General features: G+C 33.4%; 1 protein-coding gene across 3 annotated transcripts; it reads right to left on the reverse strand.

The window, feature by feature from the left end:
* Positions 1 to 6253: 6253 nt before the first annotated feature.
* On the reverse strand, positions 6254 to 22713 carry LOC149254427 (uncharacterized). 3 transcript variants are annotated; one of them, XM_089457030.1, is made up of 6 exons: positions 13264 to 14077; positions 12599 to 12640; positions 12326 to 12406; positions 6753 to 6923; positions 6467 to 6601; positions 6254 to 6353 (listed from the first exon to the last, which is right to left on the reverse strand). In XM_089457030.1, the coding sequence occupies exons 1-5, from the start codon at positions 13318 to 13320 to the stop codon at positions 6506 to 6508; spliced, it is 447 nt and encodes a 148-aa protein (XP_089313156.1). In that variant the 5' UTR covers positions 13321 to 14077; the 3' UTR covers positions 6254 to 6353; positions 6467 to 6505. The 3 variants fall into 3 exon arrangements, 1 of the variants encoding a protein (XP_089313156.1); XR_016266295.1 differs by lacking the exons at positions 6254 to 6353; positions 6467 to 6601; positions 6753 to 6923; positions 13264 to 14077 and adding an exon at positions 22289 to 22713 and having other exon boundaries at positions 12138 to 12406; XR_016266294.1 differs by lacking the exons at positions 6254 to 6353; positions 6467 to 6601; positions 6753 to 6923 and having other exon boundaries at positions 12138 to 12489; positions 12599 to 14077.
* Positions 22714 to 23663: the final 950 nt, after the last annotated feature.

Raw genomic sequence — 23663 nt, forward strand, 5'->3', positions numbered from 1 at the left:
ACCAACCCCATACTTGAACAAAATATTTGCAACCAAAATGCTTCCATGCTTGCATGAGTGGTTGTCATGTATTCAACCACTGTAGTTGAAAGTTCCACTACAAACTTTCCCTTTCTCACCCAATTGACTGCTCCTCCAAATAGGTTAAACACATACCCACTTGTAGGTCTCTGCTCTAGATTTCTAGGCCTTATTACATCAAAAAATCCATGTATATCCAAAACTTTGACCAATCCCGATCTTCGTTAGTAGTGCAGACCATAATAACTAGTGCCATGCAAAAACTTGGAAACCCTCTTCACTGTTGTCTAATGTTCATTCCCCTATTTTGAAATAAACCTACTCAATACTAACACTACAAGTGAAATTTTTGGTCTGGTACATACCATGCATACACCAGGCTACCAACTGCATTCACATTTGGAACACAGTACATGTCCTCTTCCTCTTCCTGTGTCTTGGGACACTATTCAACAAATAATTTTGTGCATACAAAAATAGGAACATTTAGCAATTTACTATCCTTCATATTAAACCTTTGTAATATTGCCTTGACATACTTCCTTTGGTTTAACGAGAGCTTCCTCCTTGCCTAATGTCATTTTAGTTTCTTGCCCAAAATGTAGTTTACATCACCAAGATCCTTCATGTCAAATTTGGAGGACAATTGGGTCTTCAAATCCTGAATAATTTCTTTGTCATTTCAAACAAAAAACATATCATCCACATACAAGACCAAATAAACAACACAGTCACTAATTAATTTAAAATAGATACAATGAGCCTCTTTCCTCCTTCTGAAGACAAGTCCCCATATATATGTATCAAAATTTTGATACCACATCCTTGGTGATTACTTTATCCCATATAGAGACTTTTTTAACCTGCATACCAGTTTTTTTTACTCTTCACTCCAAAGGATTAAGGTTTATTCATGTAGATCTCTTCTTCTCGATACCTATGAAGAAATGTTATCTTCACATCCATATGTTATACCTCAAAATAAAAAGTAACAACAACAGATAAAAGTAACCTAATGGAATCTAGCTTGGCAATAGGAGAAAAAATATCACCAAAATCAATTCCCGTCACCTGGGAATAACATTTTGCTACCAATTGAGCTTTGTACTTCTCCACCTTTCCTTATACATACATCTTCTTCTTAAACACCCATTTCTTTCCAATGGGTTTCCTTTTAGCCGATGACACCACTAGATCCCAAGCATCATTTTTGTCTAAACATGTCATTTCTTCAACCATGGCCTCCTTCTAGAGTGTACCATCCTATGAATCCGCTGCCTCCCTGAAAGTTCTGGGATCATCATCAGTAATAGATAAAGGAAAATTTGAATAAAAAGCAAATCGACTATACCTCTCTAGATAACTTATCTCTCGAACTAATCTCCTAAAAACTAGAGTGTGTGGCTCTTCCTCTTCTGATTCTTGTTCTGCTGTAGAGTTTGGCTCTTCCTCCTTCAATTAAAACTCTATCTTCTCGGGTTCCTTTGATGGGACTTCATGTTTAATAACATATTTCACCTCTCTAAACACCACACCTCAGTTGTACACAACCTTCCTTGTTTATGGGTTCCAAATCTTATAACCTTTTAAACCATACTTATACCTAATAAGGATGCACCTTTTAGATTTACTATGCAACTTGGTTCTTTTCTTCTTTGGAACAAGTACATATGCATCACAACCAAATACCCTGATATGTGAGAGAGATGTTTTCTTACAAGTCCATACCTCATGTGCATTCTTATCCTCCAACGCCGATGAAGGTGATTTGATAAATAGGTAACATGCAATATCCACTACCTCTGCCTAAAATTCTTGTCCTAACCCAACACAATTGAGCATGCTTCTTTCCTTTCCCATTAACGTCATGTTCATCATTTCTAAAACCCAATTTTGTTGAGGTGTGCATGGAGTAGTATTTTTTTTGGTATACCACACTTCTTACAGAACTCTTCAAATTACTTCTTCCAAAACTCTCCACCATCATTTTTCCTAAATGTCTTGATCTTCTTCTCTATTTGATTTTCCACCAGAGCCTTAATTTATTTAACCCTGTCAAATACTTCAAATTTCCTCCTGAGGAAATATATCCATATATTCCTCGAGAATTCATTTATAAATGAGACTAGTACACAGATTTACCCAATGATGGAACCAACATGGGTCGAGACACATCCCTGTGCACAAACTCCAATATATCTTTCGCCCTCTTAGCACCATAGCGGAAACTCACCCAATTCTGCTTCCCATATACACAATGTTCACAGAAACTAAAATCCCAAGGTAAATTAGACATACCTTCTACCATACCATTACCATGTGGTATTCGAAGGCCCTTCTCTCCAATATTTCCAAGTCTTTGAAGCCAGTACATAGTCTTTTCTCTAAATACCACTATATTTTCTAATCCACTTTTAGGAACCACAGAACTATTGCACCCATAAATAACAGTGTTACCTATAATCTTGTACAAATTTCTAATCTGAAATCCTTGCATAAATGCAAGTGCTTCCCAAACCATCTCACGGGTATATTTCTTAAGCATTTTTTTTACACCTGCATCATATATATTTCTTACATATATTAGATTTCTGGCCAATGTAGGAATGTGCAAAACACGAGGAGGAGTTCTAAACCTTCCAATTTTGCAACTTTAACTTGAATTTTCTACGACCTATGATTCTACACTTCCTGTCATCCACTAGGAAGAAATCCCCAAGATCATATTTCATGTACTCGAAGAACCACTCCTTATGCGGAGTGAAGTGAAAGGATGTACTTGAGTCTATCAACCATGCCTCATGATGTACATGTGTACTTTAAGAAGAAGCCAACTACACATCCCCAAATTCATTTGAGGTGGTTTTCACCTCTGCAGAAGGAGCCTGATTAGATCCCTTTCCTTTCTCAGGAGTTTTAGATTTACAATCCTTTTTGTAGTAACCTTCTTTTCCACATTTCTAACATACTTTTACAGGTTTTCTTGGAGATTTAGATCTCCCACTCGAGGGCTTATATCTATTTTTGTTATGGGACCATCCTCTTACAGACAAAGCATCTCCATTTTGGCACTCCATATTTTTCGTCTCATCTCCTCCAATGGCAAGGATGAGTCTATTTCGTCAAAGTTTAAGGTAGTTGTATTTCTACCTATAACAATAACCGGACTATCCCACGAGTCTAGTAGAGAACACAACAAACTGATCCACTTATCTTTATCTAAAATTGTAATTTTAACAAATGACAATTGACTTACCACAATATTAAAGGTGTTCAAATGCTTTGTCATAGAGTCTCCATCCTTCACCCTCAAGTTATACAAATTTTTTTGCAGGAAAAATTTGTTCACTAGAGACTTAGATTGATACATAGTCCCTAAATTTTCCCACAAAACCTTCGTTATAGCTTCCTCTGATACATTCAACAATACTGAATCTGAGAGACACAATCGTATTGTGCTCTTCACCTTTTGATATAACTTTTTCCAGTGTTTTATCAACATTCCTTTTTGTGCCATACCTAGATCTAAAATTATCCACTGATCTATGTCCACTAATAGATCCTCCATATTAAGCTTCCATAACTCAAAACTCTGCCCATTGAATTTCTTGATCTCTAGCTTTCCACTGTTCGTCATATTTTCTCACCACAGGAACTGATACTGCAAATATCCCACTGTAACATGGTCTACCACAGGTCTGAGAAAAACCCCTTAGCAACAAAGTGCGTCCCCTTGAAGACAAAACAACTATGATACAAAATATAGGTTTTAACCTTGTACAAAAGTTACCTGCAAAAGAATCCTTAAAACAAAAAAATAAATAATGGTGAAAGCATAAAATATACACAGATATTTTCTCCTGGAATCTAACTCGGGAAAACCAGATTTATTTTTCGTTATGTTCCTTTCAATGTTACAATACATTATATACATACCGAAGCATCCATAAAACCTAATCCATTAACCCTGGATTAGAACATAACCGTAGTTCCCTTGACCATATATACAAAAATACCATGGGAAAAAAACCATCCTGTCCAAAACTATGTACAAAACCATGGGTAGGTTCTCCCACCATCCCTGGGTCTACCCAACTATTATTGTCTATATAAAAACAATTCATGTGGTGCTTCCCCAGACCCTGTGCATGGGAGCTACCACCCCCTTGCAGCCCCCCCACTGTTTCCGATGCAACGTAACAACATCTGGGGCTAGTTGTGGAAAGAATATAACATATAACCAACACCTATTTGGTTACTTGTATCAGATGCATTGATTTCAGCGTAGATGTTGATTCCTAATCCTAGTTGATTGCTAGCACTGGATGTGTTGATTTCAGTGTAGATGTTGATTTCTAATCATATTAGAGTGCTTGCATTAGATGCATCAAATTCAATGTAAATTTTGATTTCTAATCCTAATTGATTGTTTACATTAGATGCATTGATTTTATTGTAGATGTTAATTTCTCATCATATTTGATTGATTGCATTAGATGCATTGATTTCAGTGAAGATGTTGATTTCTAATTTGATGTAACTATATGTATGGTGTACATTAATTTCAAGATAATTAAACTAACATTGTTCATTGATTTTAGAGTAAGCACAAAAAAATTATTAACGACATGCATTGATTTCTATGTTACAGTAATTCAACCATAAATAAAATACTTGAATTTTCATCTCAAATAAAATGTTCACTTAATTGAAATATTTGCTTCTTGAAATTGTAAACTATTTGTAATTAACTATGTTTTTATTATTCTCATTTTCTATGCTTCATATTGGATTCTAAAAATTACAACAAATAAAACACACACACACACACATGCACATATTGTTATGACTAAGCTCTTGTAGATAACCTCAAATGAAATAAAACCAAATAAAACTTATTTGTAACTTTTACATCTCCACATATTTTAAAATTGATTAAAACTTATTTCAATCATAAGGTATTGATTGAAATACTTGGATATTGAAGTAAATTTAGGAAAGTTGATAACATTATATAAAATTATAGAGATGTTATCATACAATGTTTTTTTCCCTATATTAAATTCCAATATGATTGACGTGTATCATGTTATGACTAAGCGCTTGTAGATGATTTCAAAAGAAATAATATTGAGTAAACTTATTTGTTGTTTACATGAAATTTTTTAAAATTGAATAAAACTTATTTCAATCCTATGTGTTTTTAATTGAAACTTGAGATAAAAAATTGATTGAAATTCTTAAAAAAGTTGACCATGCAATGGTAAATGGGTGGGTCACAAAAAATTTTACATAAAGATTTTTTTATTATCATATGGATGACTTTAGAATTCAAATAAATTATTTTAAAAATTGAATTGTAATAACATACATGCTGATTGCACTAAAAGACACTTTCTACAAGCCAATATGAAGCAAATTTATAATTCTTTCCATGCTCAATATTAAATTGATACATGATATATTTTAGTTCATTTTAAGTATAAAAGGGACTTGCTTCATAGTAAGATTGTACTTATATCATATTATAACTAAGCTCTCGTAGATAACCTCAAAATAAATAAATTTGAATAAAACTTATTTGTTGTTTAGAAGACATCTTTTAAAATTGAATAAAACTTATTCCAATTTAACTTGTGTTTTCTAATTGAACCTTGAAATAACCACGTAAATTTAGGAAATTTCATATTTAATTATATATAAAATTATAGAAACATACATCATTAATTGTTTTTTGATATATTAAATTCTAATACATATGACTTAAATATCATGCTATGACTAAGCTCTTGTAGATGACCTCAAAATAAATAAAATTGAATAAAACTTATTTGTTGTTTACCAAACATCTTTTAAAATTGAATTTAAAACTTATTTTATTACTATTTTTGTTTTTTAATTCAACCATCATATATTTTAGTTCATTTTAAGTATCAAAGTGACTTACATCATAACTTAAGGTTGTACGTACTTATTTTCTTAGTCTATGAAACTAGAATTCAAAATTGTTATATTTTTTAGTAAAATTTATAGTATATAGATATTTTTTTTTTAACTAGAAAAATAATATTAAAAAATCCACAAACTTCAAAAAGTAATGAATATCCATGGAAAAGATTAATACAAATCCATAAACTGAAATAATAAGCATCCATAAATTGAAATAATGTTCATGTACATCCACAAAATGTCCATGAAAATATACAAAGTATGCATCACATGTGAATGTACCCTATGAAATGGGCCTGAAAATATATAAACTATCCACTCAAAGTACTACCAAAACTCCTATGAGAGTTCCACTGCGTAAAGTAAGTTTCCATAATCTCATACTGCAATATAACACATTCAAATTCAAATTAATTAGATCATTATTTGTACAAAAACAATATGGAAATAAATGGTTTTGAACCACATTTTTAATTACATATATGAATCTACTAACCTCACTCAAGTCCAAATCCAAGTCGTCTAAGATGGGGTTCTAATGAATCAGGGTTTGGTGCTCTCTTTCTTGTGGCTCGTAGATTGGGGCCTGCGTCGATGGACCTAGATCATCAATGCCTCTATACCCAGCATCCTACTCATTCGTCCACATAAGTACGACATCAATAATGGTCTACACATTGGCCCATGTTGATAATGGAAAGGACAAATTATAACTGGTCTATAAATTAATTAGCATGCAACTTAAAAAAAAATATTGAAATCTTAAGAATCAAAAAGTTTACCTCAATTTTTGGTCCATGTGGTTGTACATGGTGACTCTTCTTCACATCAGTGTTATGAGGTGGAGGTGGATGAGAATCCATGGAAACATGCATTGGTGGAGGATGGTCTCGCTGATCAACTACCCCTTTGGATGACCTCATAAGCTCACCCATGTCACTGAAGCCATGTGTCTACATGTTAAGATGAACTTATTAATATAAATGCAATATCATACAAACTAAATTAATATAAATAATTATGCATAATTTGACGATAACAGTCAAAAGTTTAGTATAGAAATGTACTTGGTCTATGTCACGTGAGTTGTGCACCCTCCAAGTGTCACAGATGGAATCACAACATATACATGCATATGAAAAAATCTATTCAATGGGTAGACTCACGAGAAATGAACCATTATATAATGGTACCGGCGGGTCACAAGGCAATGGTGGTGGTATGTTAATCTCTACATGCAATGTGACATGCACACTAACCAATGTCGTCCACATTTGATATACAATGGTATCCCTTATCTCAGCACTTAGCTACGACGACTTCTCTAGCTTTTTCGGAAATACCATGCTCCAAGACGGTAGTGAAAACAATCTCAAAGGTGGTGGTACATGCCTAGGGCCCCTATGAGCCTCGTCACGATCATAGGTACATCCAAATATGGATCCATAATAATGAGACCTAGTATTAGTGTTATTTGGCCTCATATGTAGCATGAACTCTACATATATATAATTGGAAAAATAAAGGGGGACCCGGTCATGCTGGGGGAACTTGCCCCAAGCTCCAATGAATTGATCATACACAAAAGTGGCTACATCTATATTCTTAAAATATATGATTGGAATCAAACCTTTATGTCTAAGAGGATGTTCCTAAGGGATGTCGAACAACTCTCCATGAAAATCAATTTTCTTGGTGGCCTCTTTCACCACCTCCCAAGTATGTGGGCCTATAACCTATTGTCTCCTAATCTCTTTATGGAATGTAGGAGGTGGCCCCATGTATCGCAGACCCCCCCACACTCTGACGACCTGCGGTTGGGGGGAATATAAGAGATGCCTCTGCATATTACATATAATACATATAAACTAATCCAAGAAAAAATTGTTGAATAAACTATTAAATATAATACAAAACTATTACATATAATACATATAAACAAATCCAAGAAAAAACATTGACTTAGAAAGAATGTTGACAAGAAAACCATTTCTAAACTCAAGTAGAATAATCTAGCATGAAGTCCTAAACTTTAGAGTCAATTTTCTTATAATTTATCAACCAAAGTATTGAGTTCCATGTAAACACAATCAAAAGAAGTGATCAAATTTACCTTGTCGCTTTTTCCCATTTCTAAATAATGCATTTTATTTATAGGGAATAAATATGTAAATATATGTGTAAAAGCTTGAAATAAATCTATTTGCAAAACTAATAAAATTTCACGCTAACCAAATACTTCAATTGACTTTAAGTTCTTATAATGTTTGACTTTGACACATGACCTGTACTAGGTGCAAGTAAATGAAGACAATGTTTCTTATACAACGTACTACATAATGACACAATATGGTACAAATTAGAAAAGAGTCAAACTACTTTTATTTATTTTAAATTCAATTTTCTTGATGGATTTAATGTATCTATCAATGATGCAATGTTGAAACTTGAACTGATATGTGTGTGTGTCTGTGTTATGTTTTAAATAGTTATGTTATGTTAAATGTTATAGTTATATTATGTTATAGTTATGATGTTACGTTGTGTTATGTTGTGTTATGTTATACATAATTTATGTTATGTTATATATATACATACATGTGTTATGTTAACTAACTTTATGTTATGTTAAATAATTATAGAACTATGATTTTTATATATGTGTGTGTGCGCGCATGTGATGCTATGGTTATAATAGTTAAATATAGTTATGTTATGTTATATATAGTTAATAAAAATTATATAAATAAATAAATATATTTTGGATTTTTAACTTTAAAGATTAATATTTTATTTAAGTAATTAATGTTTTAAAACTACGTACAATATTTATTATTAAAAAATATTTAAAATATAAATTAATTTAATTTTCAAATAATAAAATATTTTTTTTTTCTTATTTGATAAATAGAGGTTCACCATGAGAAACCATATTCATCATGTCAATCTCAAGCTCCTAATTTAATTTATTTATTGGTTATAGTTTGTGTGTTTTCCGTTTTGGAGTATTTTGGGGTATATTTTCAGTATTCATCATGTTAATCTCAAGCTCCTAATTTATTTATTTATTGGTTATAGTTTGATTGTTCACTGTTTTGAATTTTTTTGGGGTATATTTTTAGTGAAATTTGTTCGCAAATTTTAAACAACAAAAAAAAAAATATTGAAAATTTATTTCACTAAATTCCTAACTAAAAACTTTAAAACCTAAAATAACTAGAAAATAAAGCTTTTATCATTCAAAATCAGAAAATGTTCATAATAAACATGCTACCATTCTAAGTAAGAAAAAAAAATTAAAACCTAACTTATAGTCCTTTTGGTGGTTTCGAAGCATTTTCTTGGTGTTTTTTTTATGGTTTTCTAGGTTGTCTTTTGTGGTTTTCTAGGTTGTTTTGTGGTTTTCTAAGTTGTTTTTGTTGTTTTGAAGGGGTTTTTGTGTGGGTTTTTGTGGTTTTCATGGTTTTTGTATGGCATGTTTTTTTCTTTTTTCTTTTTTTTAAATTAATTTATTTAATGTTGCAAGAAAAATTAAATAAATTAGAAAAAAAGGATAGGAAACCTACATTGGCTTGAGCCTCTAGGACATTGGCAAGGTTGGTTGGGTTGTTTCTCCATGGTTCGATTGCGCTTAAACACCCTTGGTCGAGCTTTTACGTCTTGGTCGAGCTCTTGTTTGCCCGATGGTATGTGCAAAAGTGACTTTGGCACAGTGCAACCACACATTTTAAGAGAAAACAATGGCTTGGTCAAGCTATAATGCTCGATCGAGGGCTTGTTTTAAACCCTTGATCACGCTGGCTTTTCAGTGCTCAGGGAGCTCAATCAAGTGCATAAAATGCTTGAATGAGATCTCTTTTTTTCACCTAAACATACCCTCCCTTTCCAAAAAGTGTAACCCAACTCCATGCTTTTACTCTATCATTCTTTAACATTACAAATATCCAATTAATTATTTTAACTAATTAATCACTAATATATTGTGCTATGTGAGAGATGTTGTCACATAATGTTACATTTGTTAATAATTAAATAATATTTTATATTAGATGATATTTTATATTATTTTAAAATAATATTATTGATATTAAATGATTTGTGATTCATTCTATGTTTAGTTTACATGTAATATTTAAAACAAAAAAAAGTATTAATAACAAAAAATATTTTATTATCAACCATAAGTAAAATGTAGAGATGACATATAAAGTTTTAAAAAATTAATAACAAAGAAAAGTTTAATGTGATTCATAAGTGAAATATTTCAATATGTGTGTTGAGTAAAATATTTTGATATCAAACATGTATAAAGAGAAAGAGTAAGATAATTCTCTTTCCATTAATGGTGTGATATCCCTCGGGTTTTGGTAATAATTAGCATTGTTTATTTTTTAAACAAATAGTATTGATCAAACTATGATTGGTTGGAATGGTATTTCCATAACTTGTGTAAATGAACAAGATACAAGTGGTTATGAAATGAGTAAATTTTATTATAAATAAATTGGAATGGAAATTACTTGAATGAGACACTTGAGTAATGAGATAATTGCCAATCTCAATCTTAGGTAAGATTGAGACAAATATTCCATGGGAAACATATGTTTCCAATATGTGAAGATTTAATGGATGGGAGAAAAAGATCCATTAAATATTCTAGCTGGAGAAAGATGCTAAATATATGGAAAGATAAAGCATTGTTGGAGATAAATGCAACAAAAAGCTTTCCATAAAAGTGGGACGCCACTAATAGAAAATTCTAATGGAAGAATAGGTATAAATATACCTATTGAGAAGATGAAGGGGTTGTTGAAGCTTTGAGGGATTTTACTAGCATTTGCTCTCAGCTCGGGGGGAACTGGTGGTCATTTCATGGTTGGGTGGAACAACTCATTCAATGATGCTCCCTTATTCTAGCTAGAAATTATGTGTGATGGTAAATAAATAAATATATATATATATATATATATATATATATTCTTAAAATATGTGTAAGAATTAATGTATTAAATATGTTGTACTAGAATTATGCTTTTGTACATCTAAGTGGTCAAAATGACTATAGGATAAAGAAATTCCATATTTATTTGATATCACTATGTAGTGACAACGAGGATTTAGATATTAATATGTAGGTGGAAAAAGATAATATGTTAGAATATGTATCTTAGATTGATAGTTGAACCAACTACAGTGGAAGGAGAAACTAATATGATTACAAGTAATATTTCAATGCTCTTATTTGCGTAATGTGTTAGTGATATTCCAATTACTGCTGGAATTATGGTTATGTTTATGCAATGTCAAAATTATGATTTTCTCTCTGTGCATAAGAACTATGCAAAGGAAAAGTTAATGATAATTGAGTCTATGGGGTGAAAATAGATTACACTCAGAATATCTAGAGCTCAGACCTCTTCTAATTCCTTTTTAAAATTGAAGGCAACTCAATCAAGCCAAATTGTTACCTAAAGAGAAGGGTAAGAACCCATAGGAAGTTGAAGAATGAAATAAAAAAAATAGAAAATATTTGATGTAGGAATATAGTCATTATAACATAGAAACTAAAGTTCTATGGGTCAATAAGTAAACATAATCACATCATTGGTAGCGGGATCATGGTATGGATGTATTTTCAATCAGTAACACACATAATAGGAAGATATGTGAAAAATGAGACCTCTCGACTTATAAAACACACAGAAGATGAAAAACATAGAAGAATAAGAGCACCTATAGTCCTTAGGCTAATAATACATTTATTATGAAGGCACCTAGTGAGTTAAAAGCTTTAAAAAAAGGTACGCGAACTTGATAGCTGACTTTTACAAATCGGTTAAACTCAGAGCCATGCATTAATTAAGCCCAATGAATAGGGAAAAAAACACATACGTGTTTTTAGATCATTAATAAATTACAGTAGAACTTGTTCCAATGTAAGCGAAGAAATATATATCTACAAATTAATACCAATTAATCTTCTTGGTTCAATATATTATAAATGTTATCGCAACCATAGAACACTGAAATTATATTATAAATCATTCCATGTAAACAAAACATCAAAATAAGGCCTATAGGCCATTGAAAGTATATATATAAGCTTGAAGTTTACATGACTATCAAACAAAATATAAAATAGAAATGTCTAGCTAGATAGCCATAAGGTAAGATCTTGAGCTGATTTCTCAAATTACATATTAACTCTAGTAACTTCATTCAAGTATTCCAAAAACATAAGATTTAGCGGATAGGATATCCATTGAGGGAACACCCTATAGAACCTGGTATAGATGGTCTGAACAGACCATTCCAAAAGTAAAATAGAAAAACAAGAAAACTAATAAGAACATACCGTTTCCATCAACGCCTCTACTGAATAGGACCAAGTGTGGTATTTTTTAACTCGTATGAAGAAAGGAAAAAATCCACCGACCTAGGCAACCAGATGACCTATTAGTCATTTTTTACCTTATTCTTCTATTGAATGAGACCAGAAAGGAGTGGTCATGAGCGTACCTGTGTAAAACAAACATGGAAACCACTATTTATTGCATAACTGAGAACAATAACAACATACACTAGTAAAATGGTTATGAGATTCCATAAAACTAACACTTAAGATTACCTTCTTGTTTGTAGTTGAAGCAATTGCTCCCTCATTCACTTGCTGCAATAGGAATGAAAATTAGATTTGGAATGAAAAACCATGCATAGCGAAACCTAGGAGAATTCAGCTATAAATCATATATATAGCTAGAACGAAAAGCATGCACTTGGGAAAGTAAAGGAAAAATAACAGTGAAGTCTCTGTCCAATGACCAAACCCCCGATGACTATAAATGCTCTGCACATGGGTGTAGAAGCAATAATATGTCACCACAAAGGTTTTGTCTGGCATACAAGGGAACAAGAAATGGGAATAGTAAATTATTATCATTATCCCTAAAGGATTAAGTGTAGTATAACACTCTAATAGTATGGATCCTGATAGGAGCTGGGGAAACTTGTAACATACCAGGAGTATATCATTACCTAGAGTGGGAATGACATATGGTAACCAATTGAAGAACCCAACAAAAAAACAATGACCCTTTGTTCCTCTAAACTGGGAACTTAGTATGCAAGCCCTCAAACCTTGCTAAAAAAGAAAGGAAACATGTAATTGGGGAAATAGAAACGATAAAGAGTAAGTGGCGATTTGAACAACATCCCAACAAATTGCCAACAGAAAACGAAGAAAGGGAAATTCATGCTTTGTAAATTGCAAAGGGAAGTGATAGTTCAGGTTACCTGAGTTACTGAGGTTGCAACTATACGCTTTGGTGGTAAATCCGATATAAGACACATAGTGCACAGAAAATAGCCTTTGTGAGCTTCTCTACCTTGAACTAAAGCTTGGCGCACCCATAATTAAACAAAAACCCTTTAATGGAACGAACAGAGTAAACCCTAGTGAAAACAAATATGGAAATGAAGAATACATCAAGCCATTACTAACTAGTTGGAAACTTGTTACTTGGATATGGCGGAAATTATTTTTCTCTCGTGGCCCAAACTATTGTATGTCTAGCATCCTCCAAGTGGATGGTGCTAGAGTTGCAAGAACTATGATCATACCTTACCCATAAGAAAAACCATCTAACAAGACAAATGGGATAGAAATGGCACTATTTAGCAGAGGATAAGGGTTTTCCATGGACGCATGGCCCCTATCAATTTCCCTGAGTGTAACGGTGTGTTGGAAAAAACATATATGAAAATACTAAACAGTAAAGGAAAATGAATGGGGAATGCAATTATGGTTTGATAGATGAGCAACCATCGTTGGATTCCATCATTTCATCTCCACCATGAACTAAACCCAAGGTCTATGCCTTTATATGAATTTCACATGGCGCCTATCGAGTTGGAACGAGGGTATTGGCTCCCCAATCTGTTGGGCATACCGACCTTTATAACCATTGAAATTGCATTACATCAATAGTAAATAAGGAGTAATAAGATTTGACTCTGGGGTCGAAACATTATTCATACATATAACCATACATAAGTTCTCAAATCATTTTCGATGTTCCTTTTTATATCGATGCATAGGTAAAATAAAATGTGGGTGGGTATACTCCATGGGGTTAGGGAACCTAGGGAATTAATTACCGAGTTAGGGTAATACTACTAAGTCAAGGACTACCTTGGGAAATAAAACAAAGGTAAAGAAGCATATGTGGTCACTGTAGTTGGAGAGGTGGTGGATTACCTCATCATACAACATTGCAACTATAGAGCATAGAGGACAAATATATAATCTATGGATAGAGATAGTGGACTCTAGTAATAAAATAAGAACCAATTATCATTAATTCTATTGCATTGGCAGTTGAACTATTCTTAGTAACGATATATAATATGAAGAAAAAAAATTTCTTTTATAATACCTTAATAAAAGTGGAAGGAGGGGTGTGTGACAAATGGTATCAGAGCCTCATGTTCAAAAAATGGGGCTTAATGGAACCACTACAATAGTAACTAAGTAGAGAAGATAGTTATACTATGTGAAATGAGTAATGGTTAGTTGATCTAACTTGTAGTTGTAATATGTTGTATAGGGTAGCACGTAAGGGCCAACAACAATAAATGGTAGAGGACCCTCCTCCAGCTATAATGGCGGGCGAGGGCTTGTATGTTGAGTTAGGAAATGGACAAGAACCACCAAACTCCCAGATGATGGAAATTATTAGGGGTTTACAAAAAGAATTGGGCTACCTCAAGACCAACAACGAACGGTTGTTAAAGGCCAACGAGGAGCAGGAGAGAATGATTAGAGGATTGACATAAAAGTCTAGTCAGAAAACGGTGGAACCTTATGGAGAAAAGAGGAAAAAATACTACATAATCAAAAAAATATGAGAGTGGAGAGGAGTCTGATAGAACATTTCCTCGAAGACAGAAGAGAAAGAAACAAACTGAGTTACAAGGGGAATTTTGGAAAATCAAGCCCCTTACTTTTGATGGGGAAAGGGAGGAGGATGCAGAGGCTTGGTTACTTAATATGACTAAATACTTTCAGGTATATGATTATGAGAGAAACTTAAAGGCCATATTGGCTATTTACCAGCTACAAGGCAAGGTTGTCCTCTGGTGGGAAGAGGCTAAGAGTGTGCATTTGCTTGAAGAAAAGACAGTATTTTGGGAGGTGTTCTAGAAGTAGTTCAAAAAATGATGTAGTGAATGCTATTATGATGATTGTGCCAAGGAGTTTCATGAAATAAAGTTGGGACAACTCTCGATGGATGAATTTGTGACAAAGTTTACCAATGTGTTGCGGTACATACCTGACATCAAGGAGGAAAAATATAAGGTATAGAGGTTTGTGAATTGTTTTCCTACAGTGTACAAGGAGTGGATCGAGTTTGAAAATTTGAAGATGATGGATCAAGTGATAAGGAAGGCCAATATGTGCTATTAGTAGTTCAAAAATAAAGGTGAAGGCTCTAAATTTTGGCAAAACAAGGATAGAATGAAATCTATAGTGGGAGTTAAGTGATAGAAACTTGGATATCTTAAGAACTTTGGCAAGGATCATCAAAGGAAAAATTTCAGTAAGATGAATGTAAATCAATCAACACACTCTCAAGTAAGTTCAAAACCTATGGACCTGAATGTTAAAAGGAGTAATGGGGACAAGGAGAAAGGAACGTTGAAATGTTGGGGGTGTGGTGAACCCCATTTGTTAAGGGATTGTCCACATAATCCCAGATTTATACAACATATACAAGTTGTCCATGAAGCTACTACTGTGAATGATCTCACTAGGAATATTCCCAAAATAAGCACAACCTTGGAAGATAGACAAGTGAAGCATCAATCCACAATGATTGAAATGGAAGGTACTATTTTCAAACAACCTATTTATGTTTTAATAGATCCCAGGGATAGCTTAAGTTATATTGGACCACAGATAGTGGAAAAGTGTAAACTTAAAATTGAAAAATATAAAACTGCCTGGTTGGTACAACTTGCAACTGGTACCAAGAGAAGGGTAGTTAGTCAAGTAAAGAAATGTCATCTTGATTTAAATGGTTACTTGACAACAGTGAATTTGAATATACTTCCACTAGGATCATATGATGTATTAATAGGTATGGACTGGCTAGAAAAACATAAAGCCATTATAAATTATTTAACAAAAATAGTGACTTGTGAGAATCAGCAAGGGAAGACTCAAGTAATTCAGGGTGTGCCAAAACCCATATCAGTCAGAAAAATTACAATTGTACAAATGAAAAAAAATTCTCAGAAAGGGTGCAAATTATTTATGGTTCAAGTAGAAGTGGGTGAACAACAAGGTGAGAAACCACCTTTAGATACCCTGCCAATTATTAAGGACTACCAAGATTTTTTTCCAGAAGAGATTCCCATATTACCACCTCATAGAGACATCGATTTTTCCATTGATTTAGTACCCAGTGTAACCCTATTGTCTAGAGAACCCTACTGAATGGGCCCACCTAAATTATTGGAACTGAAGATGCAATTACAAGAGTTGTTAGACAAAGGTTATATTAGGCCTAGTGTGTCACCATGGGGGGCACCAGTGTTATTCGTTAAAAATAAATATGGCACATTCAGGATGTGCATCAATTATCGATAGCTAAATAAGTTAACCATCAAGAATAAGTATCCATTGCCCCGCATTGATGACCTATTTGACCAAGTACGAGGGGCAATCATATTTTCAAAAATTGACTTAAGAACAAGATATCATCAATTAAGGATCAGAAGTGAGGATATTCACAAGACAACCTTTAGGACCTAATATGGGTACTATGAATTCGTAGTATTACCATTCAGCCTTACTAATTCTCCAACAACCTTCATGTGCTTGATGAATAACATACTCAACAAATATTTAGACAAATTCATGTTGGTGATTATTGACGATATCTTGGTAATTCCAAAAACGAATAAGAACTTAAAGAACACTTAAATTGGTATTTCAAACATTAATGGAAAATCAGTTGCACACAAAATTCATCATATGTGAATTTTACAAAACCAGAATACAATACTTGGGTCATGTCATTTCTAAGGAAGGATTAGCAATTGGTCCTGAAAAGGTTAAAGCCATGATTAATTGGCCCATACCAAAGGATGTGCCCATTGTTCGATCATTTATGGGACTAGCAGGGTATTAATGCAGGTTTATAGAGGAATTTTCCAGAATAGCACATCTTATCACGTCATTACAGAAAAAAGAACAAAATCTCAATGGACTCATGAATGTCAAACTAGTTTTGAAAAACAAAAGCAGTTACTCACAACGACTCCGATTTTGAAACTTACAGATCCTAACTGGGAGTTCACAATATGCACTGATGCTTGTGGAAGGATTAAGGGGAGTTCTACTGCAAGATAGTTTTGTTATAGCCTATGAGTCCAGAAAGTTAAAAATCCATGAAAGAAACTATGTTGTATATGATTTAGAATTAGTTGCTGTCATACATGCCTTGAAAATGTGGAGGCATTATTTGTTAGGAAAAAAATTCACTTTAGTAATTGACCATATCAGCTTAAAATATCTCTTCAGTCAACCAAATCTCAATGCGAGACAAGGTAGATGGATGGCATTCCTTAGTGAATTTGAATTCGACATAAAACATATAAAGGGAAAAGAAAACAAGATAGCAGATGCCTTGAGTATACATGCTTACAATATCATGGAAGTGGCAGTTAGCAACACTAAGACAGATTTCATAGAGAAGATTCAGAACTCTATAATTAATGACCCAAAATATCTAGAAATACAACATAAATTACAACAAATTCACATTCCTGGTTATACATAAAGCTCTGAAAAATTGTTGTTATACAGGAAGAGATTGTATGTCCCCAATATATCTGCTCTGAAACATATGATACTTGATGAGTATCATAAGAAACCATACATAAGACATCCTGGGTACCAAACGATGATCACGACATTAAGGAAAAACTTCTTTTGGCCCAGTATGAAGAAAGAAGTGGTAGAATACCTGTCAAGGTGTTTAGAGTGTCAATAGGTAAAAGTAGAACATCAACACCCTGCTGGGGTGTTGAATCCACTACCTATTCTAGAATGGAAGTGGGAGATAATCTCCCTAGATTTTATCACTGGATTATCAAGAACTAAAAGACAACATGACTCAATACTAGTGCAATCTACTTATGGTACCTCACAGGTCACCAATATTTTTATGAAGGAAATTTTACGGTTTCACGGGGTACCTAAAATGATAGTGTCAGATAGAGATTCCAAATTCACCTCAAATTTTTGGAAGTCATTTTTTGGGGGCATGGGTACTAAATTAAATTTTAGTATGACATCCATCCTCAAACAGATGGAAAAATTGAAAGAACCAATCAAATTTTAGAAGACATGCTCTGAATGTATGTTATGGACAAGCCTACAAAATGGGAATATTTTTTACATTTAACTGAATTCGCCTACAACAATAGTCATTAGAAATCTATAAAAATGAGCCCTTTAGAAGGCTTGTATGGTAGTTAATGCCATATACCCCTCAGTTGGAGTCAACTATAGGATAAACTGATTTTAAGGCTGGAGGCATTGCAAGAAACTGAGTAGACGATGCAAAGAATTCAGTAGAATATTAAAACAACACAAGATCGACAAAGGAGTTATGCTGAGAATTCAAAGTTGGGGATCATGTGTATTTAAGGGTGAAACCAAGGAAAAGTACATTGAGGATGGGAACCTGTCCAAAATTAGCACCACGGTTTTGTGGACCATTTGAAAATTTGGATCGTGTTGGACCAATAGCTTATCAATTAGCATTACCCAGTCACATTAAAGTTCATAATGTCTTTCATGTGTCTTTACTTAAGAAATATATACATGATATTTCTCACATTATTGATTGGAAAATGCTACAGGTGGAACCCAAAGGTGACTTCTTGGCAGAACCTCTTTGTATCCTAGATAGGAAAGAGGTTTGGATCCGGAATTGAGCTGTCGTTTGGGTTAAAGTGAAAGGGAATCAATTTACTTCAGAAGAGGCTATGTAGGAGTGGGAATACGAGATGAAGAAGAACTATATAGCATTATTATAGAAAGAAGAAACTGGGAATTAAACACCGAGGATGTTGTAGCTAAAAGGGGGGAAAGATGTGATATCCCTTAGTTTTTGGTAATAATTAGTATTGTTTATTTTTGAAACAAATAGTATTGATCAAACTATGATTAGTTGGAATGGTATTTCCATGACTTGGATACAAGTGGTTATGAAATAAGTAAATTTTATTATAAATAAATTGGAATGGAAATTACTTGATTGAGACACTTGAGTAAAGAGATAATTTCCAATCTCAATCTAGGTAAGATTGAGAAAAAACTTCCATGGGAAACATATGTTTCCAATATATGAAGATTTAATGGATGGGAGAAAAATATCCATTGAATCTTCTAGCTAGTTAAAGATGCTAAATATATGGGAAGATAAAGCAATGTGAGAGATAAATACAGGATTTAGCAGCAAAAATATTTCCATAAAAGCGAGCCACCGCTAATAGAAAAATTTAATGGAAGAAAAGGTAGAAATATACCTATTGAGAAGATGAAGGGGATGTTGAAGCTCTGAGGGATATGACTAGAAATTGGTCTTAGCTCGGGGAACTGGTGGTTAGTTCATGGTTGGGTGGAATAGTGTACTCATTCAGTGATTCTCCCTTATTCTGGTTAGAAATTGTGTGTGCTTAATTCTGTTGGTAAATAAATATATATATTTTCATTCTCAAAATATGTGCAAGAATTAGTGTTTTAAATCTGTTGTACTAGAATTATCCTTTTGTACATCTAAGTGGTCAAAATGAATGTAGGATAAATAAATTCCATATTTACTTAATATCACGGTATAATGACAAAGAGGATTTAGATATTAATTTGTAGTTGGAAATAAAGAATATGTTAGAATATGTATCTTAGATTGATAGTTGGGCCAGCTACAGTGGAAGGAGCAACTAATATGATTACAAGTAATATTTCAATATTATTATTTGTGTATTGTGTTCGTGATATTCTAGTTACTGCTAGAATTATTGTTATGCTTATGCTGTGTTAGAATTATGATTTTCTCTCTTTGCACAAGAATTGTGCAAAGGAAAAGTTAATGACAATCGAGTCCATGGGGTGAAAATAAATTACTTAGAATATCTAGAGCTCATGCCTCTTCTAATTCTTTTTAAAATTTAAGGCAACTCAATCAAGCCAAACTGTGACCTGAAGAGAAGGGTAACAACCTATAGGAAAAAAAAAAATCTCTGATGTAGGCAGATAGTTATTATAGCATAGAAAATGAAGTTTTGTGGGTTAAATAAGTAAAAAAAAATCGCGTCACCGGTAGCCAGATCAAGGTAAGGATGTATTCTTAATCACTAACGTACAAAATAGGAAGATATGCAAAAAAAGAAGACCTTTCGACTTATAAAACACACATATGATGGGAAATGTAGAAGAATTAGAGAACCTATAGTCCTCAGGCTAATAAATACATTTATTATTAATACACCTAGTGAGTTAACAAGATTTGAACAAAGGTACAAAAACTTGAAAGCCGAATTTTATAAATCGGTTAAACTCAGAGCCACACATTAATTAAGCCAATGAACAGGAAAAAAAACATAGACGTTTATATGAGTTCATATCATTAAGAAATTACAGTAGAGCTTGTTCCAACGTAAGCGAAGAAATATATATGTACAACTCAATACCAAATAATCTTCCTAGTTTAGTATATTATAAATGATATTTCAACCATAGAACACCGTAATTCTATTATAAATCATTCCATGTAAACACAATATCAAAAGAAGGCCTACAATCCATTGAAATTATATATATAAACTTGCAATGTGTAAGACTGTCAAACAAAAAATGAAACAAAAATGTCCGACTAGACAACCATAAGGTAAGATCTTGAGCTAATTCTTCAAATTACATATTAACTCTAGCAACTTCATTCAAGTATTCCAAAAACATAAGATTCAGCGAATAGGATATCCATTGAGGGAACACCCTGTAGAACCCGGTATAGCTGGTTCGAACCAAACCGTTCCGAAAGCAAAACAGAAAAACAAAAAAACCCAGAAGCACAAACAAAATTCCATCAGCGCCTCTGCCAAAAAGGACCAAGTGTGGTATTTCGTAACTCATATGAAGAAAGGGAAAAGTCCACTGACCTGGGCAACCAGACGACTTGTTAGTCATTTTTACCCTACTCTAATATTGAACAAGACTGGAAAGGAGTGTTCATGAGCATACCTGTGCAAAACAAACATGGAAACTACTATTTAGTGCATAAGTCAGAACAATAACAGGATACACTAGTAAAGGGGTTCAAAGATTTCTAGAAAAATAACAAGCAAGATTGCCTTCTTGTTTGTAGTTGAAGCAGTTTCTCCCTCATTTTCTTGTTGCAATAGGAATGAAAATTAGATTTGGAATGAAATACCATGCATAGCAAAATTTGGGAGAAATCAATTATAAGTCGTATATATAACTAGAACGAAAAACATGCACCTAGGAAAGTAAAGGAAAATGAAAAGTGAAGTTTTTGTCCAATGAAGAAAACCCCAATGGCCGTAAATGCTCTGCATGGGGGCATAGAAGAGATAATAGGTTACCACATAGGTTTTTTTTGGCATACAAGGGAACAAGAAATGGGAAGAGTAAATTAGTATCATTATACTTGGAGGATTCAGAGTAGGATAACACTCTAACAGTGTAGAGCCTAATAGGAGTTGGGGAAATTTGTAAAAGACCAAGAGTATATCATTACTTGGAGTGGGTGTGACATATCGTAACCAACTGAAGAACCCAAAAAAAAACCACGATCCTTTGTTCCTCTAAACTCGGAACTGAGTACACAAGCCCTCAAACCTTGGAAAAAAAAGAAAGGAAACCTAGAATTGGGGAAAAAGAAACGACGGAGAGTAAGTGGACATTTGAACAACATCCCAACAGATTTCCAAAAGAAAACAAAGAAAGACAAATTCCTACTCTGCAAATTGCAAAGGGAAGCAATAGTTTAGGTTGCCTGAGTACTGAGGTTGCAACTGTACGCTTTAGTGGTAAGTCTGATATAGGACACATAGTGCACCAAAAAAATAGCCTTTGTGAGCTCCTCTGCCTTGACCTGAAGCTTGGCAAACCCATAATTAAACATAAAACCATTTAATGGAATGAATAGAGTAAACCCAGCGAAAACGAAGATGAAAATGAATAATACATCAAACCATTACTACCTAGTTGGGAACTTGTTACCTAGCTATGGTGGAAATGATTTTGTTGTCGCTGCCCAAACTATGGTCTGGCTACCATCCTCCAAGTGGCTAGTGTCGGAGTTGCAAGAACGATTATCAAACCTCACCCAGGAGCAAAACCATCCGACAGGAAACATGGGCTATAAATGGCACTATTTAGCAGAGGATAAGGGTTTTCCATGAACATAGGGCCTCTGTGGCTTTCCCTGAGCATAACGGGGCATAGGAAAGAGAAAAGATGAAACTGTCAAATGCCAAAGGAAAGGGAAAGGGGAATATGATTAGACTTCAATGGATGAGCAACCACCGCTGGATTCCATCATTTCATCTCCACTGTGCACTGAACCCAAGGTTTGTTCCTTCATGTGAATTGTACATAGCGCCTATCGAGTTGGAACAAGGGGATTGGCTCCCCAATCTGCTGGTCGTAACAACCTTTATAACCATTGATACTGCATTCCATCAATAGTAAATAAGAAGTAATAAGATTTGACTCTGGGTTCGAAACATTATTCATACATATAACCGTACATAGGTTCTCAAACCATTTTCAATGTTCCTTCGGATATCGATGCATAGTTAAAATAAAATGTGGGTGGGTATACACCATGGGGCTAGGAAACCTAGAGTGTTAACTACCCAGTTAGGGTAATACTACTAAGTCAAGGACTACCTTGGGAGGTAACACAAAGGTAAAGAAGTATATGTGGTCACTGTAGTTGGAGAGGTGGTGGATTACCTCATCATACAACATTACAACTATAGAGCATAGAAGAATAATATATAATCTATGGACAGAGATAGTGGACTCCAGTAATAACATAAGAACCAATCATCATTAATTCTATTGCATTTGTCGTTGAACTATTCTTAGTAACTACATATAATTTGGAAGGAAAAAATTTCTTTTAAAATGCCTTAATAAAAGTGTAAAAGGAGAGGTGTGTGTCAAATGGGTGATTTCAAATTCAAGATATAAAGGAGATTTTATAATTCCTTCAATGTTTACTATGTAAATATAAAAAGATAATAATAATAAAAATTCAATTTATGTATCCATATGTATAGAGGGATAATATCCTATGGATATGTGTTTGCTATTAACATTTTAATGTGGAGAATGTGAATCATAAATGAAATATCTTAAAGTAACTACATATATATTATATAAAACAAGTGAAAATAAAGAATTCCTTATAGCTAAAATATTTTATTAAGGTGTTGTTCAAAACCAACATAGATCCATCTTAACTCCAAATCTATTAAGAGCATAGAGGAATCAAATCTCTCAAAGTGCAAACATTTTCCAAAAATTTTGCACTTGCAATTTGAGAGATTTGATCCCTCATGATACATGGTAGATCCGAAATTAAAAT

This window comes from Pinus tabuliformis, chromosome 7, assembly GCF_031772625.1.
Source record: "Pinus tabuliformis cultivar Carrire ecotype Pingquan chromosome 7, CPIR1, whole genome shotgun sequence".
NCBI classification, from domain to species: domain Eukaryota; kingdom Viridiplantae; phylum Streptophyta; class Pinopsida; order Pinales; family Pinaceae; genus Pinus; species Pinus tabuliformis.

Bases quoted from the DNA above. Each gene is read 5' to 3' on its own strand.
- LOC149254427 (XM_089457030.1), bottom strand. From the start codon at position 13,320: ATGTGTCTTATATCGGATTTACCACCAAAGCGTATAGTTGCAACCTCA. The intron at 12,641-13,263 runs GTAACCTGAACT...TTCCTATTGCAG, and splicing joins TTGCAACCTCAGTAACTCAG to CAAGTGAATGAGGGAGCAAT. The intron at 12,407-12,598 runs GTAATCTTAAGT...CTGGTTGCCTAG, and splicing joins CTTCAACTACAAACAAGAAG to GTCGGTGGATTTTTTCCTTT.